Source organism: Dermacentor andersoni, chromosome 9 (assembly GCF_023375885.2).
Source record: "Dermacentor andersoni chromosome 9, qqDerAnde1_hic_scaffold, whole genome shotgun sequence".
NCBI lineage: Eukaryota > Metazoa > Arthropoda > Arachnida > Ixodida > Ixodidae > Dermacentor > Dermacentor andersoni.
In genome coordinates, this window is record NC_092822.1 from 31,255,258 (window position 1) to 31,277,010 (window position 21,753).

At 44.3% G+C, this 21,753-nt stretch overlaps 1 protein-coding gene across 1 annotated transcript in view; it reads right to left on the reverse strand.

Annotated features, from left to right (window-relative positions):
• Positions 1–7,562: 7,562 nt before the first annotated feature.
• TrpA1 (Transient receptor potential cation channel A1) overlaps positions 7,563–21,753 on the reverse strand; it is a 150,961-nt gene continuing 136,770 nt past the window's right edge. The window contains exons 23-26 of the mRNA XM_050175210.3: positions 19,757–19,825; positions 18,086–18,196; positions 16,292–16,425; positions 7,563–13,843 (exon numbers count right to left, since the gene is read on the reverse strand). Of these exons, the coding sequence (XP_050031167.1) occupies positions 13,684–13,843; positions 16,292–16,425; positions 18,086–18,196; positions 19,757–19,825 (474 nt within the window). The 3' untranslated portion in view covers positions 7,563–13,683. The remainder of the gene's footprint in view (positions 13,844–16,291; positions 16,426–18,085; positions 18,197–19,756; positions 19,826–21,753) is intronic.

The following is a 21,753-nucleotide window of genomic DNA, read 5'->3' on the forward strand; positions in this document are numbered from 1 at the left end:
CTACTTAGCATGGATTACTACTTGGCACGGTTAAGTCTAGGCTTGCTGATACTGAAGTCATTACTGTTTTAGGTGCGCCGACGACCTCCTAGTAGTACAGTCACGTCTCGTTAATGTGGACGTTCCCGTTTGCCAGGAAAATCGCCCATGACGTCAGTGGTCTATAATAACGAATCATGGTAAGAAAAAGAAACATCAAGTCATAAACGTAAGAAAAACCGAACTACCGTTTATAATTGCCACGCTTCCTGCTATTAGCACATACGGGTACCATGCCCTGCTATGCTTTTCTGACCCACACTACGACCTTTACAAGGTACCTCCCCATCCTCCCGATGTTTTAAGGGGGGGAAGAGGTTTATGTTTCGCACCCCCTTTAAAGCGTACCATAGTTTTTGTTGTGCTTCCGATCTAACCAGAAATAATCTAACCTTGCCTTTCAGACCGACGAAACAGGGGTTCTAAGGTGGGACGAGGGGGCGAAGTGGAGGTGGGAAGCGCTCTGTAATCACTCTTCTTCCTGGTCATGTTGTTACGTTCTATTGGCAGACACCCTGTTCGGCTTTCCTGATGTAGACAGCTGCTCTGTTTACGTGTCTTTCTTTTTTCTTTCCTTGGCTCACTTACGCATTACTTTCATCGCAATGTGAAGAAACGTACATAAAAACGAGACAAAAATGCATTCACTTTCCAATATCGTCCCCGAAAAAGTTGTACGAAGTCAGGACTACGAGTTAACTTCTATGTCAACGGAACACAAATACATAGCCGCCGATCGGCCACTGAAAATTTCGGCCATATTGCGGGACGTCCATAGTAACGGGAACCGTATTAACGAAACATGACGGTATTACACTCGTTGTGTACTATTCATCGTGAAAACATCATGGGGATCATAACTTTTTTTTACTCCTGGATCACGTGGACTATCCTTGACCTGCAAAGGGCCTAACAATGACATCTTGGAACTGTATGACCTCGGCGGAGAAAACCTTCTGCCATACAACAGCGGCCACACTAATCTCGTAAACTGGGGTATCGCACAGGCACGTGTTAGTGCTTCGATACCGAAAAAGTTGTTGCCAGACTGCCGCAGAAAGTTTGAATAATCAAGTCGAGCACCTAGCCAGCGCTGGATTTTCTTCTGCTCTCGTCACTGTCATCTGCGTGTTGGTTCCGCAGTATTTAGAGAAAGCAAGTTCAGACCCAGCCCAGCAATAGAAAAAGGACAACTGAATGCCGCAGGTTATTCCTTACATCCTTGGCGTTTCACACAACATTAAAATTTAGGTAGCAGGTATGACGCAGAGTCATTCTTTTTCGGCTTCAAGTAAGTTAACACAAGTACATTCTTTGCTAGCCAAGCAAACGCTGGTGCTGTGTACGAAAACGCACGTGCATCGATGCACTGTCGTACTACACGCGTGGCGTAAAAGATCCGCGAAGTGGTGGTCAAGTGTACATTCGCCTGGCAAGGCGTTGCGTCAGCGGGAGAGCATGCGAACCTGAAAGTAAGGAACAAACCTTGGGCACACCTGGCCGATCATTTCAACCCACGCTGCTGGACGCTGCACTTGGAAAAGAACATGTTTTTGTGGCGTCCACATACAAAACGACAGCGAGTAAGGTAGTTGAAGTAGCCCCACATTAGGAAAGCTCCGGATCTCTGCGGGAAGACCCCCAGACAAAATATTAACGACAAAAACAAAAAGACAAAAGATAACAGCGCTTTCGGAGTGGTTCTTGCTGACGTGTATCTGTTTCCTAACATGTCTGAATGCATAAAAGAGGGCTTTACGATTCTGATATGAAATAAAGTAGGAAATCGGCGCTCGTCTACGTTGCTTGTTTTCCTTTCGCGTCCCGTCCATTTGCGCTGCACCAACTTAGTTTGCTACGTTACACTGGGGGTGTAGCGAAGGGGAGTCTATGCAGAGAGAAACAAGGACGAAGCGGGCACCGGGCACGCACAATAGAGCGCACAGCAGGCGTACAATTCGTCCCTCAGTCACCGTCTTCTTGAAGAAAATCTGTAGCACGCGAGTAGATTTCTCTGCCATCGACAGCCGTGGCCATGATTCAGTAACTTTTGTTTCAGAAGGTGCCCTAGAGTCCGATCGGCTTAGTGCAGTGTGTAAAGCTAGGTCGTATTGAGGGCAAGCGTACAGCAGGTGTTTGGCAGTTTCTTCTGATCAGCGAATGGTTGCACATCTGTGTATCGGAAAAAATAAGCATTCGTAAGTGGCCAACCCAACCATTATGCGTAAAGACATCAATCGGAGACAAGTAGCTAAGCGTCACAGCTTGTAGAAGCGCAATAGGAAAGTCAGGTTTGATGTATACACTTAGCATGTCCTATAGTCCTTCTGATATTGTATTGTGTAATAAAACTCGCGACGTCTGTGATAACACCTTTGATAGTGAGTGGTGTGATAACTACGTATTCATACTGTGCCTAGCCGTATGTGTTTCTTTTATTTTAAAAACAAATTAATTGACTTGTGTCTAACCATAGAAACGGTAGAACATACTGTTTTGTTGCTGTTTTTTTATCGATTGGTTACGCAGGCTTAGAAAATAAAAAAAAAATAATGGGGTTTTACGTGCCAAAACCACTTTCTGATTATGAGGCACGCCGTAGTGGAGGACTCCGGAAATTTCGACCACCTGGGGTTCTTTAACGTGCACCTAAATCTAAGCACACGGGTGTTTTCGCATGTCGCCCCCATCGAAATGCGGCCGCCGTGGCCGGGATTCGATCCCGCGACCTCGTGCTCAGCAGCCCAACACCATAGCCACCGAGCAACCACGGCGGGTGGGCTTAGAAAATGTAGTTTATTGCAGGAACGTTTTTCACATTACCTCGTGATGTCGGTCATTAATCATTGAAGAATTTATTTGCGGGGAAACCGGCCATCATTTCAGATTTCGTTCAAATAAATTGGTCGCTCACATGCATGCAAGTGTTTGTGATATAAATCAATCAACAGCAAGCGTAACACAAACAGAGCGTGTATAGCTTATCAATAACACATCAACGCAACAGGCAGGTTCGCAGCGTTTAGAGGGGGTCGCCCCTATTGTCATCGAGTTCATCGAGGAGGGTAAACATCTGTCTGGCTCGACAACCACACGTTGCCATCTATTGGAGGCGTGTTTCCGATGAGATGACATTGAGTATCGACGTTTAACGTCTGAAATACGAAAAGAAACAAGGCACCGTATGACAGACGTACGAAGAAAAAAAAAGTAAACAAAACATGGTTATTAAGCGCTTCATTTATTTACACCCTCCCAGTTTTTTTTATTCATCATTACAAGCAGTCAACAATAACAAGACCAATGTTTATGGATGCTTACACCATTGTAAACTGCTCCATGTCGTCACTCCCAGAAGCAAGATGAATTTAAAAGTTCCCACAGAAAACTGAAACCAACACCGCCGATGTAAGGGCCACATAAAGCGATAAAAAGAAAGCAGAACAAGGTAAAGACTAGCAATGAAAAACGGGCAAGGTAATGATCCGTGGGTAAGTAGGTGCGATATAAAAGCGAAGCAAGACGTTAGCATTTTATTGTATCGTGTAGCACCGCGTCTGCGAAAATTTTTTTATTTAGTTGAAAAGTGCCGATAAGGACTCCCACCGCGCTCCATTTTCAAAAGCGCGCCGCGTTTGAGTTAAATTCGGGTGCCGAGGATTATCTCTTCTCATGCCTCATCAACTTCGTCATTCACCTTGTTTTTCTTTTTTTTTTTGCGCTCGTGTAACAATGGTTGAGACACCCTACAGAACTTGCAATTGAACTATACTATCGACGTTTTTCATCTGCCGGATATATCTGCGTCTTCACAAAATGACACCGAAGAAACGACATCACGTATCTGGTAAAATTCTTTCGTAAACCACAGTAGAATAGTACTATTTATTTAAGTGGCCCATTTTTTTTCTTTTCTCGCGCAAAAGTCAATTTCCTTGCGCAGTGATGCGACCATACCGTCACAGGGAGTTGCAGATTATGGCGGTCTCATTTTACGGCAGTTTATTTCTTCCCCTATATTTTTCTCTCGCTTTTGCACATATGTGCGCAACAAAACCGGGCACAAATGCATCGGTCAGAAACCCCGCCCACTGGAGTGTGAAGCCTCTAAACACGTTTTGTACTAACAGCATTTCACGTTAGTTCACTGCATGTTACAGCGAATCTGTTATCAGGATTTGCGCAACACTTCATTATACGACGGCGAATGCTGGAGTGCGACGGCGCGGTCGAGATCAAATGCAGTTTCAACGCAACGTGTCTAAGCGCCGAACCTGCCTTGAAACGCAATGGTAAATGATTGTAAAATAAGTAGCCTCGCCTGTATCTTACACGAATAGACAACAAATGATATGTGATTTTTTAAAACCAGTAATCCGTAATTGTTTGGATTTTCGCGTCGCGTCATACTGGCTGTACGTTGGAGGTCATCTAGCAGTTTGTACAGCTACGCTGATGAAGGCTGGCGCCGTGATGTATCGCCGCAGCCAACGTCTGAGCCATGTCACTGAGAACAAACCCGATGAAGCCTCGGAAACAACGTCATGTAAGTCGTAAACACGGTAGAAGATTAAGTGAATTTCCACCTTTGAACACAGAAGACCTTCCGCCAGAAATCCAAATAGTCACAAAAGGCAGAAGTTGAAGTTTTCGGGCCGGGTAAAGTGCCTTCGCAGATGTGGAAAACAGTCATAAAAGGAGTGGAGAAATACACTCCGAAACGTAGCAACACAAGGTCAATCGATGAACGAAAAAAAAAAGACATAATCAAAAAACAAAAGCACGTGCATACGCCTTATTTGTAGCACGACTAGCTATTATTTCCCGTAAAGCAATAAGGCGAACCACAACATTAGTAAATACATATTTACGGGAAAGCAAACCGTCGCCTCTAATAAAAGAATTGTATCAATTACCCAGAGGTAGGGGAGGACTGAGCCTGCCAAACCTCCAAAAGAATATCGCGGATACTAGCCAGTAAAGCAACATCCCGGATGATTCAAGACGACAATCTTCAAGGACGGGATCTCGTCGCATATTGTATTAACATGGCTAGGGCGTCCCGTATTGGACAAGCACGCCTTGTCTTGTTCGATATCGAACAACACGTGGGCCCACCGGCAGAACAACTATCGACATTTTACAAAAAAATGATAAAATACACGAAGAATTTCCCATAATAGGCATACAGGGAACACCAGCCACGCAAATCAGATTTTCGTAAATCATGAAGTGAACATTACATGACACTAACAAGAATCTCCCGATAGTATCGGATGACACGTCGCGGCGCAATGAGTACGGTGACATGGTGCATCCAAAAGATTAACATAAGAAGAGAGAGAGAGAAAAAGAACGCCGATGCCGAAAGAAGTCGAATACTTCGAATGGAAAAGACGATGGGTAGTTTTGTCTCCAAAACGGAGAGAGAGAGAGAAACAACTTTACTGGTCCATTATGAAATGAAACGCGTTAAGCGTCTGATGGGGTGGCTCCCTCTTCGCTTCCCTCTTCCCTCTTCCAAAACGGAGACTTTATAAGTTTTGCATAGCATCACATGAAAAATGCACGAACTCACCCCTCCTCCCCCCCCCCCCCCCCCCTGGAGAAAGATAGTTAGACACACACTTTTCGAATATAGCTCAGCCCGCCCAGCGTGAAGGATGGTGCAACGAACATTTAAACTCGGACACTGAATGCTTCGTAACATTAAATACTTAGGTAAACAACATTTTGCTCTTTTGACAACGTTTGTCATTTGAAAAAGAACAAACGTAGCAGTAGTAAATAAGAAGCCCCCAAAAGCAGCGTAGCCTGCCGTGAATCTTTTTTTAAAACTATACTGTGCAACTTTCTGTCAAACGAATTAGAGAAAGACGGGGTGGCATCCTTTCTACGGCACACAAAGATTTCCAAAGTAAGGGTAGGTAAAATTAAAATGCCAATCGTACCGCACAGAACACAGTAGAAACCGTCTCGCGATGACTGTCGAAATTAGGGCGATTAGCAATCGAGCAACGTATACCAACAAGCCACATTGGTAACCTTTATGTATTGGGGAAAGCGGGCTTTACGTAGCAGTCTGGTGGTGGGGAAAGCAGGCTAGCAACGGCAATCGCAATAATACACCCACGAGCTGCAGTGCCACCACGAACGACCGCGTCCGCACCTTTGGGCGCCGAAAGGAGAGCTTCACCATATGCGGCCTCCCCGCAGCAGCCGGTTTTGTCCCGCCGGCACCGTAGAATTGTGGTTCAGCGTGTGTGGCTTCGAATGAGCTACGGCGCGACTACGCGCGTGTCTTCTTCGGGCGTAAAACGTTATTGGAGAGTTTTAGGGAACGGGACGCAAGCGGCTTGCGTACGGAATAACTGGGGGCGACTGTACTGCGCATGTGCACACTCTGACGTATAGGGGTCTACGCATGCGCAGTACCGTGGCCCCTAGTCCTTGCATACGCAAGCCGCTTGCGTCCCCTAATCTAAAAGTCTCTATTTTCTTTGCGAGGTAGAAGAGGATGCCTTTCTTTTTTGTCAATCTGAGATGTAATTTGCTTTTTTGTTACTTTTTGTTTCGCCAGCGAGAGCGACGTTTCAGGGGCTGGAAGCCGTCAGGCAGCAGCTGCAAGCCAAAGTGGGGGAAGTTGGCAAAGAGTGCCAATCACACTAAAGCAGACGACATCAAATACGTGAAGAAAGAGAGTAAACCGGGGGGCCCGGTTTTTATTAGTCATATCATAAGAAGCCAACAAACACTGACACCAAGGACAGCATAGGGGAAATTACCTGTGCTTAATAAATGAAAAAGCAACGATAAATTAATGGAAGTGAAAGTGGATGATAAACAACTTGCCGCAGGTGGGAAACGATCTCACAACCTTCGCATTTCGCGAGCAATGCGCTACCTATGGAGCTACCGTGGCGTCGTTTCCCCGTCCGTCCACTTTCTTGGGTATTTATGTTTCCTTGTAGAACCCTGGAAGTGTTAGCCAGCGCCACCACTCACAGGCCTTGGCCGCTGACGTGGAACATGAAAACATGACGTGGGAAATGAACATGGCGAACATGACATGAACATGACGTGGAGAATGAAAGTGGATGAAAAACAACTTGCCGCAGGTGGGGTACGATCCCGAAACCTTCGCCTTTCGCGAAGGAAACGGCGAAGAGACGGCGGCGCGGTAGGTCAATTGGCAGAGCATCGCACGCTAAATGCGAAGGTTGCGGGATCGTTCCTCACCTGCGTCATGTTGTTTTTTTCACCCACTTCCCTTTCCATTAATTTATCCTTTCTTTACTACATTTATTAAGCACAAGTGATTTCCCCTATGTTGTCCTCGGTGTCGCTGTTTGTTGGCTTCTTATGATACTACGTAAAATGGTAAATCCACTTACCTGATTGTATGTACCCATTTCCGTTGTCCTGCGTTGCGCTCACCGGATGCATCAAAGAACGCAATTTCTTTTTTTTTTACCAGGTGAGCGGGCACGAAAGCTTTTCGTAAGCAGCACACGACAGCACCATCGAATCTAGATGATTTTATTACACAGTGGTGAATAACAATTTTTGCAAAAATAAACATAAAATGCATTTACTGCGTGAACACGAACTAGTTTTCATCTGATGGTCCTCTTAGGTTACGCAGAGTAACGTTAGCGTGGTGAAATTTCGTTTCGTAACCGAGTGTTGAGTGACTAGTGGAGAAGAGTGTAAAAAATCCTTCGTAACCATGCCGTCTTCGTTTTCGACAAAGCTTTATGCAGAAATCCTACGCGGAGCTCGTGTGGTTAAAAATAGAAATATGTTTAGTTTGTTCTATTATCCGTACTTTATTTATAGCGAAACATGTTTTGAAGCACGACCAACGCCTTAGCATTACCGCTTAAAGTGTAATAACAATAAAAAATGTGCTGAAATATACATTGTTTTGTTTACTTCTCATAAAGACCGCTTAGCGATAGGTTTCAGCACCAGGGGTTGCTGTGTTGAGCGGGAATATGTCCTATATGGTATTGGAAAAAACAAATAAGAACATTGGCATTGAAAAACTCCCAGCAGCTTCGGCTATGAAAAGGTCCTGCACATTAAGCATTCAAAAACATGTGAAGTCTTCAGAGTTAGACTATCAGTAACGTTAATAAAGAGCTATGTTAGCGACGCAGATGCTGTTTGCTTACGTAGTCTGTAGCTCTGGCGAATACGAAATTCACGTGAGCAAGTACAGTCAACAAATACGTGATAAACAAAAATTGGCTGGTCAGCTTTAAATCTTTTGCGACTATCGCATCTCTTTATATAAAAAATAAATAAATTTGAAGACAGTCGTAGTTAAAGAAACATAGCGTCCGACATTTCTGTAGCTTTTCTCTTTCGATGTAATCACCATCAGATTTACACTCGTTGCGCTAATTTCGAATTTAGAGGCAGCAGTCCTGGTACAAAACCCTTCCGTGACGCAACTGATTGCTCGGGAAAGGGGAAACCAGTCTTGCTTCTCAACGCCAAGAGCAGGACTGTAGCTTTCACCTGCTCCACCCGGGTTCTATGCTATAGTGTCGTGTTATGAACCAGCTGCATCACGTGGGTAATTTATATTTAAGCCAGGACTGTCTCCTCCTTATAAGAAATTAGCGCAGTGAATGTCAATCGCGATGATGGATATATCGGAACAGAAATGCCCGGGAGGTATCGAACAAAATCCACTTTCCTTGCAATACGAATCCCTACGCTGCTGTTTAAGGCTACGCAGACGTTATGTATTTCCCTTTGTATATGGTGAACCACAATGTGATCGTCCCCAAGGCCCGCATTATACAAAAAGCCACCACAGTACAGAGCTTCCGTGTGAAATAACCATGAAAATAAGGAAGCTGTCCAAACGGCTCAAAGATATATAGGCCAGTCTCTGCTAGCGTTACAACGCTTGGCGGTGCCTACCTCGACCACCATTCATCAGAGAGAGAGATATCGCCAGTTTCAGTTACATCACTTTCAACACGTTGCTTGTTGAAATAAAAAATAACCATCCTATGCCTTTCAAGGGGCCCTGACATCGACTTTCTTGGTGTACACGTTGGCTATTTAGTGTTAATTTAAAATCAAATAAAGGTTTGCGTGGCAGAAGTCAATTTCTCAACGCAGTTGAAGGCAATAATAAAACCGACATGTGGAATAATCTGATGTGTCCACATTGTCTTTAGTAGGCGATGTCGGGACTCCTTTTACAATCTAAAAGGTGCACTTCGGTTTCAGTACGTTTCTAGTTTCACAATCACAGAAATGAAGATCTCGCCTCAAAAAATTGGTCGCGTATCAAAAAGTTTGCAAACTTTTCGTCTACAGTTCTCTAATTCACTTTACAAGCTGGTCGAAAGCCTAAGTTCGCGTTTCCGACGCTGTTCGACGCTGTAACAAACGTTTCACTTGCGTACGCTCAGACGCTGACAAATACATCACACGCACTCTCAAGTACAAGATGGCACCGTGTATGATATGGAGTGATGCTCCTACGTCACAGATTACGTCACAGATTACGTCACATGCACTCACTCTGCACACCTTACTCACTCGCTCCCTTCTAAGCTCAACGAGCTAACAATGGGTGTTTGTTTTTTAAAAAACAAGATGATGAAACTTATTTTTAAGCAACGTGATCCAAATGACTAGGTGGACTTCTAGGGTAAGTGATAAAGCTCGTTAACCATTCATTAAAACTATTTCTGACTCTATCTCGAACCCTCTAACGCTCTCAGAGCAATCGCTTTGGTGAGCTTTTTGTTCGTTTATCCCGCATAGTTAGGTGAATGTGTGCATGCGTAGTATTTAAATGTTCATAGCGTGCATGTAGTTCTCGGATTGGACAAATATTTACACTCCATAACCATTATTTATGATCATCCCACATGATAACATAGTGTTCTCGTTCCGTTGAAAGCTGCACTGGATCATGTGGAAACACTGAATTAGCAGGTTATGGCGCTGAATAAACCCTTTAAATAGGAGAGCCTGCTATATGTGCACTACATCATATATAAATGCATTATTCACATGCCTGATGTTGAGTGAGCAGCTTAGGTTAACCACACACTGTTATTGGGGTTTAGGTTACGCTGTTTATGCATTTTGTATGAGTACAACGCGCCGCTGTGGCGAACGCCAGAACGACTGCAGATGTGCGACCACTGTACATAGTGATCTTCCCGAATTACTACTACCTAATAAAGAACGTCTTCGTTTAGTTAAGAATGTGGTAAATTCGTTCTGTGTCTGCATAAAAAAATACACCCGTTCATACATCACAACGCTATCGGAAACCAACGGTGAAGAGACTATTCGCACTAGTGACCCTAACTAGCGTTTCGTTTCGAGTAAGCATCAATTGAACAACGGCCAATGATGTAAGACATGCATAGGGCACGAAATGCTAAAAATAAGCGCCGAGTTTATATGCACATATTTTTTGAACCGTGGTCTTGCACGTACAACTGCTAGCTCTTTTCAAATATCAAGCGGTTTTCTCATCGCGTTGAGAAACAGAGATGAGACGCGCACGCCATCTGGAGCAAGTATGGGAAAACGTTGAAATTATTGATCGGGAAGCCCTGGTCTCCGAGATCCGTAACCCCAGGAAGATGTTGCCTTTAGTTGACGCTGCATGCCGCCACTGGCCCGGAAACAACCTTGGTCACATTGGTCTCGAGCCAACATTCAGAATTATTATTATTATAGCACATGTTTCGAGCTACTACGTACGTTACACTTTAGGCAGCGAAAATAGCATTCTGTAACTAGTTTTCCCGGCACTAGAATTTAGGCATTTCTTCAAGCAAGCACTCGGCAAATTATCTCAAAAATTAAACACTTGCGAGTTTATTCATACATTCGAAGCTATCGGCAAAAATAAACACGCGCTCATTACTTACTGCACACACACGCACATTTGATTATAGTTAGGTCGATGAGTAAATTTTCACATCACTTACACAAGAACCAGTGTGCTAAAATCGCACGATATGCAAGTAGCACAAGCGATGTCGGATCACTAAAGACTAGTTAATGGAGCTTCGGCGTCATGTGACGAACTCGTGATCCGACCGTTTACGTCACACGGTATGAAAGCAATGAAAATGTTCATAGTTCAGAGTTTGTTTGTAAGCTGCATTCTTAAAATACCATGGAAGTAATCACCCACGGAAACGTTTTATAGTGCGTATATTGTAAATGAAAGTACCAAGCGTTTAAATAACGAAATGACAATTGTCTGTATAATTAACTGAATCTTTGTTCCATGCACGAATTACTTTTTGACGCGAGTGACCCAAATTAGTACTCAGAAGGAGATAATGTTACAAATGTCTTATAGTATGGAAATTGTTTACAAACCGTAATGAGTTAATCCACATAAAGTTAGAGCTCGCTTACGTGTTTATAAGAAATGCTAGCCATTCGTTCAGGCTTTCGGTAATTTCCACGTACCAAATTATTTTTCACACTAAGCAGAATCACCAAATTTAGAAGGGAAATTACTTATTTACCTATATCGAGGATAATGTTGAAAGAGCTAAATATGTAAAGTGCTTTCTTGTTATTAGCATGCTTTGAGAGTAGAAAAAGCAAGATATAGTGGTCCAGTAGTTATATGCTCTGATAAGGCATTTATTCAGCTACTGACGTCAAAATATAGATTACAAAGCACATCCTCCGAATCTTTTTTCTTCTCTTAAAGGATATTATACGCGTTTCTTCTACAATTACTCCTTTAATTAGGGAAACGATTTGATTACCGTGCCGTTTAAACGGAGCCTCAAAAAGCACCTCTAAGCACCGGATCCGACAAAGAGATATTGACAGAGGCCGACTAGTTCATGTACATGATCATGACTACATGTTCATGTAGCGTAGTTCATGTATTTCTGTTTGTACGACGCTCATGAACCAACAGATGAAAAATACCCTCACACCTCGTAAACACGTGTGCAGCAATTGCGAAGTAATGGTTACATACATGACGCACGTTCACATATTGTATGAGTGTGGTACAGATGATGCAAGACTTTCGTGAATCAAACAGAGGCATGTGACGGGGCGTTGTTTGTCGCATGCCAGTAGTTTAGTTTGATATCGCTAACGCGTAATACAAAATGAAGCGTTTTTCGTTATAGCACTTTGCGGAAATGACTTTATTATGGATTTCAAGGTATGGTGCCTTACAGATGCAGATGCTTTAAACGCAATTGGGGGTTGGCCTCAGCAGGATTTAGTTGACGTTAGTGAAGACAACAGTTTGCTATATTTTTGTGTTTGTGTGCGAACAGCTGCAAGCTGCTGCATGAAAGAATGAGGTAGCTGTAATACATGTACTTAGGCGGCAAATTTCACTGTCTACAGAAAGCTGTTAATCCACAGGAATGTGGTAGTTTTAGCTGAATACCGATAGACGCGAGCGTAATCTTTACCCACAAAATTTATGACTTATAGTCTGGGGAAAGGCAATAGAAGGCCGATAGAAGATTTCAAGGATATATGAAAGCGGACTTGAAAAGGCAGAAAAAGAAAAAAAATATTCTAAGTAAGGTTGACAGATTATTCGCTGGAAACCTAATCATCGTTTACTCTGTGCCAATATATGACTGTTACGTAGAAAATTGCCAACCAAAGTCCACCAGCTGCTCCTCGATTTGTATCGCTCGTGCCAAAATGGGACGAGTTCACGTGATACCCACGTGACCTCCCTCTCTGCCGCTCCCCGCAAATCAGTCAGTGCCGGTATAACATGAAAAGTACCATAATCCGAAGGCGCCACTCACATTTTCTCTCTTTGTTATTTTGTCGCTTACAAAGAAAGCTCTGTTCTCGCTACGAATTGTGAATCTGTTATTAAAGAAGCCTAATCAGGACTTCATATTTTCCTTTGGTGCCCCTTTAAAACTGCTGTAGATCATGTATAGGCTCTAAATTTATTTTAATGGTGTTCAATGTTTATTTAAAATGTATGTCAATGAGCAATGCTGTCATGTTCTCGTAGTTTCAGATCGCAAATAGCCGTGGTGCCGTATGTCGCTGGCAGAGAACAGCTTGCTGAGAGCTGCGGAGAAAAGTGAGGTGGTTCGAGATTTCAATTTCCTACGGAAGGTAGTGTATTAGACGTTGGTTTCCACACTCTCATCCATTTAGTTGTCTTTCGCCACAGACTGGCGATTATATCATTTTGTACAAATAATGCAATTAATGCCATATATCGGGATATGATGACACCTATCCACTCCTATAAAAAAATTTCGTCTGCCGCAGTTGCCATATTTTCACTAATCTCATATAGCCACCCGAGAACGCATATAAATCATAGGCTATGATGTTCGATTGTTATATGTGCGGCATTTTTCAGGTGACATTTATCAATAGGTATCGTCCCCTTTTTTGTGTATGTGTACGTCCTTTGATTGGGTAGAAACTGACAGTTAAGGCCAAATAATATCATGCCGAATGTCATCAGCGACAAAGCGCTCAAGGTGTTTCGACAGTCTTGCATCAACGTCCCGAAACATGGGTGAGATATGTGTTACTAGTGATTTCTGCAGATATCACGCACATGAGTTTCTGAAGACACACAGATGGCATCGCGAATTGGTACGCGACGTGGAAAGATCATAGGCTGCCCTGCGTCGTCGCGCTAAGCGGCCGGTCCTGGATGTTCTCGCAGTTTCCTTCGTCCATTTCGTCGTTCTCGGTTCGAATCTCCATCTTGTGGACGACGAGCCGCATTAAGGAAAGCTGCTGTTCCATAGCCCTCGACATCTCTTTCATCCTGCAATCAATCAATCAATCAATCAATCAATCAATCAATCAATCAATCAATCAATCAATCAATCAATCAATCAATCAATCAATCAATCAATCAATCAATCAATCAATCAATCAATTCATTTTATAATTTATTTAACTATACAGTCAATCAACTGGCACAGGCGAACAGCGGAAAACATCACCTGTTAATAAATAATGAATAGATAGGCAGATAGTAAACGATGAATTTTATCTATTCGCCTCATCAAAAGAATGTGTGCGATCTGCGCAATTCGGGCAACGACGCCCTAAGGTATAGCGCAAGCAGCCGATGATAGCTATAATGTAATATACACCACCTAGCTTCTACACATCAACATCAACGTATCATGCAGCCTTGCTCTCGAAAACAATCATAACATAAGTAGTTCTACCAGGTAAACATGCACATGTCATTTTATCGCAGCTGCAGAAACGATCACGTGCTTTCTAGATAAAATAAAAACGAAATTCCCCTGTACACAAAGCTGGAGGCCATACAGTTTAATAGGCTCGACACCAGGGCCCATCAAAAATTTATGCATTGCAAGTTGTAAAGCACCGTCGAAGAAGAGCTCTGTAGTAAGAATATTATGGCGATAGCAATTATAACGGTGTTCCCCTCTCCACGGTGTTCCTCTCTCCCCATTGCTCCCCACTGCTTCATTCACCTCCGCTCTTTCAATAAATTACAGAAACAAGCCGTTCGCATCATTAAATTCTCTCCCCGGTTTTCACCCTCTTATACCAATTTTTGTTGATCTTAATAATTTGCCTTTGTCTAGCCTTTGTTTCTGTAATAATTTCACTATATTCCTTAAAATTTATAACTATTTCCTCCCTTTCGACATTTTCCCGCAACATGTGCTCTCTAATCTTAATACTACTCGCTTCGCTACCCATCGTAACTTGCTTTTGCCTATTATCAGTACTAATTACGGTAGATTTGCTTTGCTTTTTTCTCCAGTACCATTTTGGAATGTGTACACACATAAAATCTGTAGCTTCCTTGAAAATGTTTAAGACAAACCTGAAGCATTTTTTGTTTTTAAACTATAAGTAATCCCATCTACCAGGGAACGTTATTGATGCATTTATATATGTATTTTTCTTGTGTAATATATATTTCCTACTTCGCTTGCCTTGCTTTCTTACTTTGTTGTACTCAATTTACTTGCACAGGAGGTCCCGCCAACGGTGCTCGTTGCCTTCTTCTGTATATGCACCACTGGGTACCAGTTCTGCTTCCACGAAATGAGGAAACAATGCTGTGCAGCTTACGCTTGGACGTCCCATTCACCATTGCATACACGTGTTTGATTGGAATAGCTGATAGCGCCGACTACAATGCCTGCGGTGTCGAGAAGACTAGAGAACATCTACTGTGCTTCTTCTGCCCATCTTTTGAATACGAAAAACATGACCTCTGCACAGCTCTCAGCCAGCTAGATAGAACACCGTTTCCCTTGGACCAGATCTTGGGACCATGGCCACGCATATCACAGCAATGAAAGGCCACAAAAGTGCTGCTGCGATTTTTGAAAGCTACCGGATTGTGCATACAGTCTGCGACCCGGAGCGGGTGACTGCCAGAGAGATAGAGAAGAAAACTGTTACCACGTCGGCGATATCCACAGCGGACTTTCTCTTCTTTTCTTAATCTTTCGCTCCCATTTTCCCTCCTCCAGTGTAGGGTAGCCAACCGGGCCCAGTCCTGGTTAACGTCCCTGCCTTTCAGTTATAATTTTCGCTCTCTCTCTGTACCATTTCAAATATATGTAGTAAACTTGAATCGAAAAAGAGGAAGCTATCATCACCTAATGCTCACAAACGAGGAGTATTATCCCGAGTCCAGTGACGATCGACGAATGCAGCACGCGTCTTGCGCACCCCATGGTCCCGACGCGACTGCCTCCAGTGGCCCTACCGACTCGACACAGAGGGCCTGCGTACTAAATTATCAATAGTTGTCTCCTGCCATCGAGGCTGAAGCCCCGAGTACGCTAACTCAAGCATCGCAGGCTTGCGCATCCAACCCAGGTCCGACAATGCCGACACGCTAAGTGAAGCCACCTCAGCGCCTTGCGTATAGCGCGATTTTTCTGCAAATAGTGTGAGCTATTGTTCTTGTATAATTTTTTTTTCCCGTAGACGGATGTATCGGGCACGTGCTCTTCGGATGCAAATGATATGGCACTGAGCATGCGCAGTGCACCTCTACCGAGCATACAAACATAACGCATGCATCAAACATTCACTCTTCTTGTTCTGGACGGCCGGCTATCGCCTTAGTCATTTCTTATGCCGATACACCGACAAGAATACCCACAAGCGGCATTCGTCCCCTCCGCTTTCTCCGATGCCGGAGCCGAGTCTACTTCTAGAGACTATACAAACATAAATGTTCATGTGGGTGATCTCGGAAGAATACCTTTGTTTTTGCCTTTTAAGCTCGACACACAGCTCCTGAAAGGAGTTGTCCGGAACTCCGCCGCCAGCGGCAAAGGCTTTGCTTCGTTTGCTGTTCTCTCTAGGGCTAGCAAACCAGCGCTGTATTGTCTGCCACTGAAAGGGGAAGAAAGAAGGAGGCACAGGTGTACATAAGAAATCTAGGCCTACATTCACAAAAAGAAAAAAAAGACGTCCTTAAGCTAAAATTCTTCTCGAGAGCAGCTGCGAGCGAATCAGACTGTCCAACATATTATTAGCAGACGGCCGGCCCCTATTGCAAGCAGTCCTTATGGACGGAAAACGTCGCGAATTCAACCACTAGGCCCGTATTAACAAAAACGTCTTACGTTTGGAACTGTTCGTACGAGAAAATGCCAGTCATTTCGGATGCCGGACGTCTATCATTAGTAAAGCCGGATGGCCAGCGGCAAAACGTACTTACGAAGTAAAAACTTACGAAGAAATACGGCCACTGTTTTTATTTAACGCTTATGTGAGGCTAATGTTGTTGATAAAAACCATTCTGCAACAAAGAAAAACAATTATGCAACAGTAGAAACCGCAATTTGTGGTTTTTAGCGTCCCCAAGGCGACACTTTGGCTACGTGAGACGCCGCTACGAAGCACTTTGGATCAATTTTGTCCAACAGGAGCTCTTTGAAGTGCATTCAAATTCGACTACAGGAACATTGAGCTTTTCGCCACCATTGTAATGCGGCCGCCTCATCCGGCAATCAAGCCAGCGACCTCGCGCTCAGTAATAGAGCATCATAACCGCTGCGTCACGACGCCAGATGACTTGGTGTTTACGGTGACACAAACAAAGGCATGTCTTACTGTTGTAAACAAAAGGGTTCATCATGTTTGGCCCACCGTGGGTACCTGTTTCATCAGGCGTGAGAGATTAGCTTTCTGCAATTTCAAGGAGGAAAGTGTTGATGAAATAAACAAAAATAGCGAAACCATGAAAGCGATAATGTGACGCCTTGCACTGCGATTATGAAGTGACAATAAGCGCTGCAGTCCACAGATAACGCTCTAGGTGACAACGCAGATTTGCTAGGCGCGTGGCCACAGACTTGGCAGACGACAGAGACAATGCGTGCACTTTCACGTTTCCTAGGTGACACGGGCCTGGACTCACGCCTGTGATACCAGCTGTGTAATGTGTCCTTCACCTCGTTCCTCCCATTATCATCCCCCAATGTGACCCTTTTTCTTCCCCTCTTCCCCTTCCCTTACGTGAGTAGCAGGCCAGATGCTCCATTATCCGGCCGACCTCTCTACATTTTCCAATCATTAAAATACTTCTTGCGCTCGGGGCTTTTTCTACTCGGTTTCCTTAGTTGAGTGTGTATTTGCGCCAGAAGAAACAGCCTTAATGATGACACTTGCTGTTTATCGAGGACTCTCTTCTCTCGAGCTGCGAGGTATACGTGGTCTATGAAATAACGCTGCCTGCGCACCTCGCGCAGCGAAGGCACATTTAACCTTCCGGAGAGACACTAATCTCAGTGAGACACTTTGTTGAGTGTCGTGGTATGTTTTGCGCATGTTGGGTCTGTGTCGTGCATTGTGCGTAATTTTCCTTTTTTCATCGTGCCGATCTGCAGTAGCGTGCTAGACACTTCACCATGCACCCCTCTCCAGGTTTCATTAAAACGCCCTACGCCCCTCTTTCTCAATTTGTTTACCACATAACCGAAGCGGCACTTTTAACTCTCCTAAAGAACGCAGTTACCCGCGCGAGAAAAGCCCCTCTCCTATCACTTACGACGTAAGACGAAGAGCCCTTTTGGTTGGGGTACACGTAGACTTCGGTCTTGTCTACCATGGTCAGGATGCGTCGAGGCAGCTTTCGCTCGAGGTCGGTGTGCAGCTCCACCTGCCGGGAAAGTTGAGCGCGATTTCACTCTTTTCAATGCTTCAAGGTTGCTCAGTTCGCGGAGGTCAAAGAGGTCGAGTCCCGATTCTTATCGAACAGAGATTTAGCCAAAGCGGCTGGCGAATGAGAGTTAGCTCGTAAGACACTGAAAAAGGGGAAAGGGGAGAGGAGGAACGAGTTTTCTGGAGTTGACAAAGAATAGCTTAGAATTTAGAGCGGGACGGCATGTAAAAGGAAAAGAAGGGGAAGTAGGCCGGAGGATACATTTAATAAAAGTATCCTGGTTTCACTGGTAGCTGCAAGAAAACGATTGCACTGTGGTCCTCTCCTCGCTTAACAGTAATCGCACATTCAACGAGTCGCTTTCGAGCACTATAGAGCACCCTCGCCGTGCGGTTTACATTGGGCTTTCCGAATTCGAGCGCTCGAAACGCATTCGACCCGTGCGTTTAGAGCGCCGCGCTCCAGCCCGGAGCGCTCGGAGGAGCTTTTGCGTTCGGACTGGGAGTGTGACAGAGATGCAAACAGAATGTCTATGACATGGCTATTCCGATTGCTTTGAAGGCAAGTGAACATTCGGCCTGAGGCAGGCTTTCCCTGGCCCCAATCTCTACAGGACTCCGCATCGCGGTAGGTACCAGTCGGATGGTACCAGAAGTCCTAAATGGTGTGATCATATGGCAGGGAGCACTGCAAGTGTCAAAACACGTATAGTGCAGTCCACCGTTAAAAGGAACACTCCATTGCGCTGTACTCGCTTTGTTGCCGGCCTAGCTGAAAGTGTCCGCGGAAAGCATGTAAATACACTACATAGGTGTGTACGATAGTCCCAGTGCCACCAACCTTTTGTCATCTGCTGCAGTGCCGGGCGACTGATATTACGCTTGGCAGGGGGAAAAATTCGCACGTACTCAGCGGTCGCGTGCCCCCCCCCCCCACCCCCCCTCTTAATCGTGGATCTCACTGTGGATTATTTGGTTGTAAAAAGGCAGGCCTATATGATTTCTGCGTTCCTCCATCTTGAATGTGGGCCTCTACGGTGCACCCACTGTAGGCTATGCAGAGAGCGAGCTAAATTTCTACTTTCTTTCTTTTCGACCATTCAGCGCTAGGTGCTCAACAAGAGCAGGCCACTGTGATCCCTTACGTTGGCATGAATAAGACTGGTGTGAAAAAAATTAGTAGTGAAAAGGATGTATCACGCCCATTTGCTTTTAATTATATATGTTGAAGCAATTCATCATTGAAGCTATGGTTTGGATAATCTCGCATATATTCTCTCTCTCTCTCTCTTTTCTATTTCTCTACTGTTATGGCTGCAATAGCAAAGAAGCGAATGCAACCGGAAACAATGATTTCGTACGTTCACAATAGCGCAGTAGAAGAAGCAAACTATAACATTTGTAGGTCTGTTTTTTTACATATGCCACAATGCTGTCGCGTATCTCAAATTGGATATTCGTCAGTCGAGTGTTGACAGCAATGTGGGGACACACAGAAGATCAAACTGTCGGCCAGCATGGTACTTAACTGAGTACTGGTAACAGTAATGCGGCTAACCTGCATTGTGAGCCTTTTCAGTTGTGCGTTGCGGCGGACGGTTTCAATGTCGCCGACGGCCAAGCCGATCTGGAAAAGACAAGTCCCTTTATTATAGCAGGAAAACCAAATACTGCCACGGTGCCAGTTTCGACGGCACACAAGTTTCCCTTTGGAGGCTTCGGGCTGGGGTGGCCCTCACATCCGCGGTCACTTAATAGCGCCTGGGGATGTGCAAGTGACAAACCTACAACGTCCCTAAAGGGTCCGACACCCGTGTTCAACGCGGACGGTCGTTATCTCTTGTGGCTGTGTCTTGGCACTGAGGACATTAGTCACAATATGATTAGGGAAGCCAAGCTAAAGCCGAATGTCTCAGAATGACTTTACCGGTTGGGCAACTGAGAGCGAATGCGTGAATTCATTGCTGCAGTACCTGCATCAAACAGGGATGCATGCATTTGCTTGACGCCTCTTGCTTTTTTTTTGTAAATATGCCTCGAGGCAAGCACCTCTTCACCCCCCCCCCTAGAGAAAGAAAGAAAGAAAGAAGGAAGGAAGGAAGGAAGGAAAGAAAGAAGGAAGGAAGGAAGGAAAGAAAGAAAAAAGGAAGGAAAGAAGGAAGGGAAGAAGGAAGGAAGGAAGGAAAAAAGGAAGGAAAGAAGGAAAGAAGGAAGGAAAGAAGGAAAGAAGGAAAGAAGGAAGGAAGGAAGGAAGAAAGGAAGGAAAGAAGGAAAGGAAAGAAGAAAAGAAGGAAGGAAGGAAAGAAGGAAAGAAGGAAGGAAAGAAGGAAAGGAAAGAAGGAAAGGAAAGAAGGAAGGAAGGAAAGAAGGAAGGAAGGAAAGAAGGAAGGAAAGAAGGAAGGAAAGAAGGAAGGAAAGAAGGATAGAAAGAAGGAAAGAAGGACGGAAAGAAGGAAAGAAGGAAGGAAAGAAGGAAGGAAGGTAGGAAAGAAAGAAGGAAAGACAGAAGGAAATAAGGAAAGAAAGAAGGAAGGAAGGAAAGAAGGAAGGAAGGAAAGAAGGAACGAAGGAAAGAAAGAAGGAAAGAAGGAAGGAAGGAAGGAAGGAAAGAAGGAAAGAGGGATGGAAAGAAGGAAAGAAGGACGGAAAGAAGGAAAGAAGGACGGAAGGAAGGAATGAAGGAAGGAAGGACGGAAAGAAGGAAAGAAGGTAGGAAGGAAGGACGGAAAGAAGGAAGGAAGCAAGGAAGGAAGGAAAGAAGGAAGGAAGGAAAGAAGGAAGGAAGGAAAGAAGGAAGGAAGGAAGGAAGGAAAGAAGGATAGAGAGAAGGAAAGAAGGACAGAAGGAAGGAAGGAAAGAGGGAAAGAAGGAAGGAAAGAAGGAAGGAAAGAAGGAAATGAAGGAAAGAAGGATGGAAAGAAGGAAGGAAAGAAGGAAGGAAAGATGGATAGATAGAAGGAAAGGAAGGAAAGAAGGAAAGAAGGAAGGAGAGAAGGAAAGAAGGAAAGAAGGAAAGAAGGATGGAAAGATGGAAGGAAGGAAAGAAGGAAAGAAGGAAGGAACGAAGGAAAGAAAGAAGGAAAGAAGGAAAGAAGGAAAGAAGGATAGAAAAAAGGAAAGGACAGAAGGAAGGAAAGAGGGAAAGAAGGAAGGAAAGAGGAAAGAATGAAGGAAAGAGGGAAAGAAAGAGGGAAGGAGAGAAGGAAGGAAGGAAAGAAGGAAAGGAAGGAAAGAAGGAAAGAAGGATGGAAAGAAGGAAGGAAAGAAGGATAGAGAGAAGGAAAGAAGGATGGAAAGAAGGAAGGAAAGAAGGAAGGAAAGAAGGAAAGAAGGAAGGAAAGAAGGAAGGAAAGAAGGAAAGAGGGAAAGAAGGAAGGAAGGAAAGAAGGAGAGAAGGAAGGAAGGAAGGAAAGAAGGAAGTAAGGAAGGAAAGAAGGAAGGAAAGAAGGAGAGAAGGGAGGAAAGAAGGAAAGAAGGAAGGAAAGAAGGAAGGAAAGAAGGAAGGAAGGAAGGAAAGAAGGAGAGAAGGAAGGAAAGAAGGAAGGAAAGAAGGAA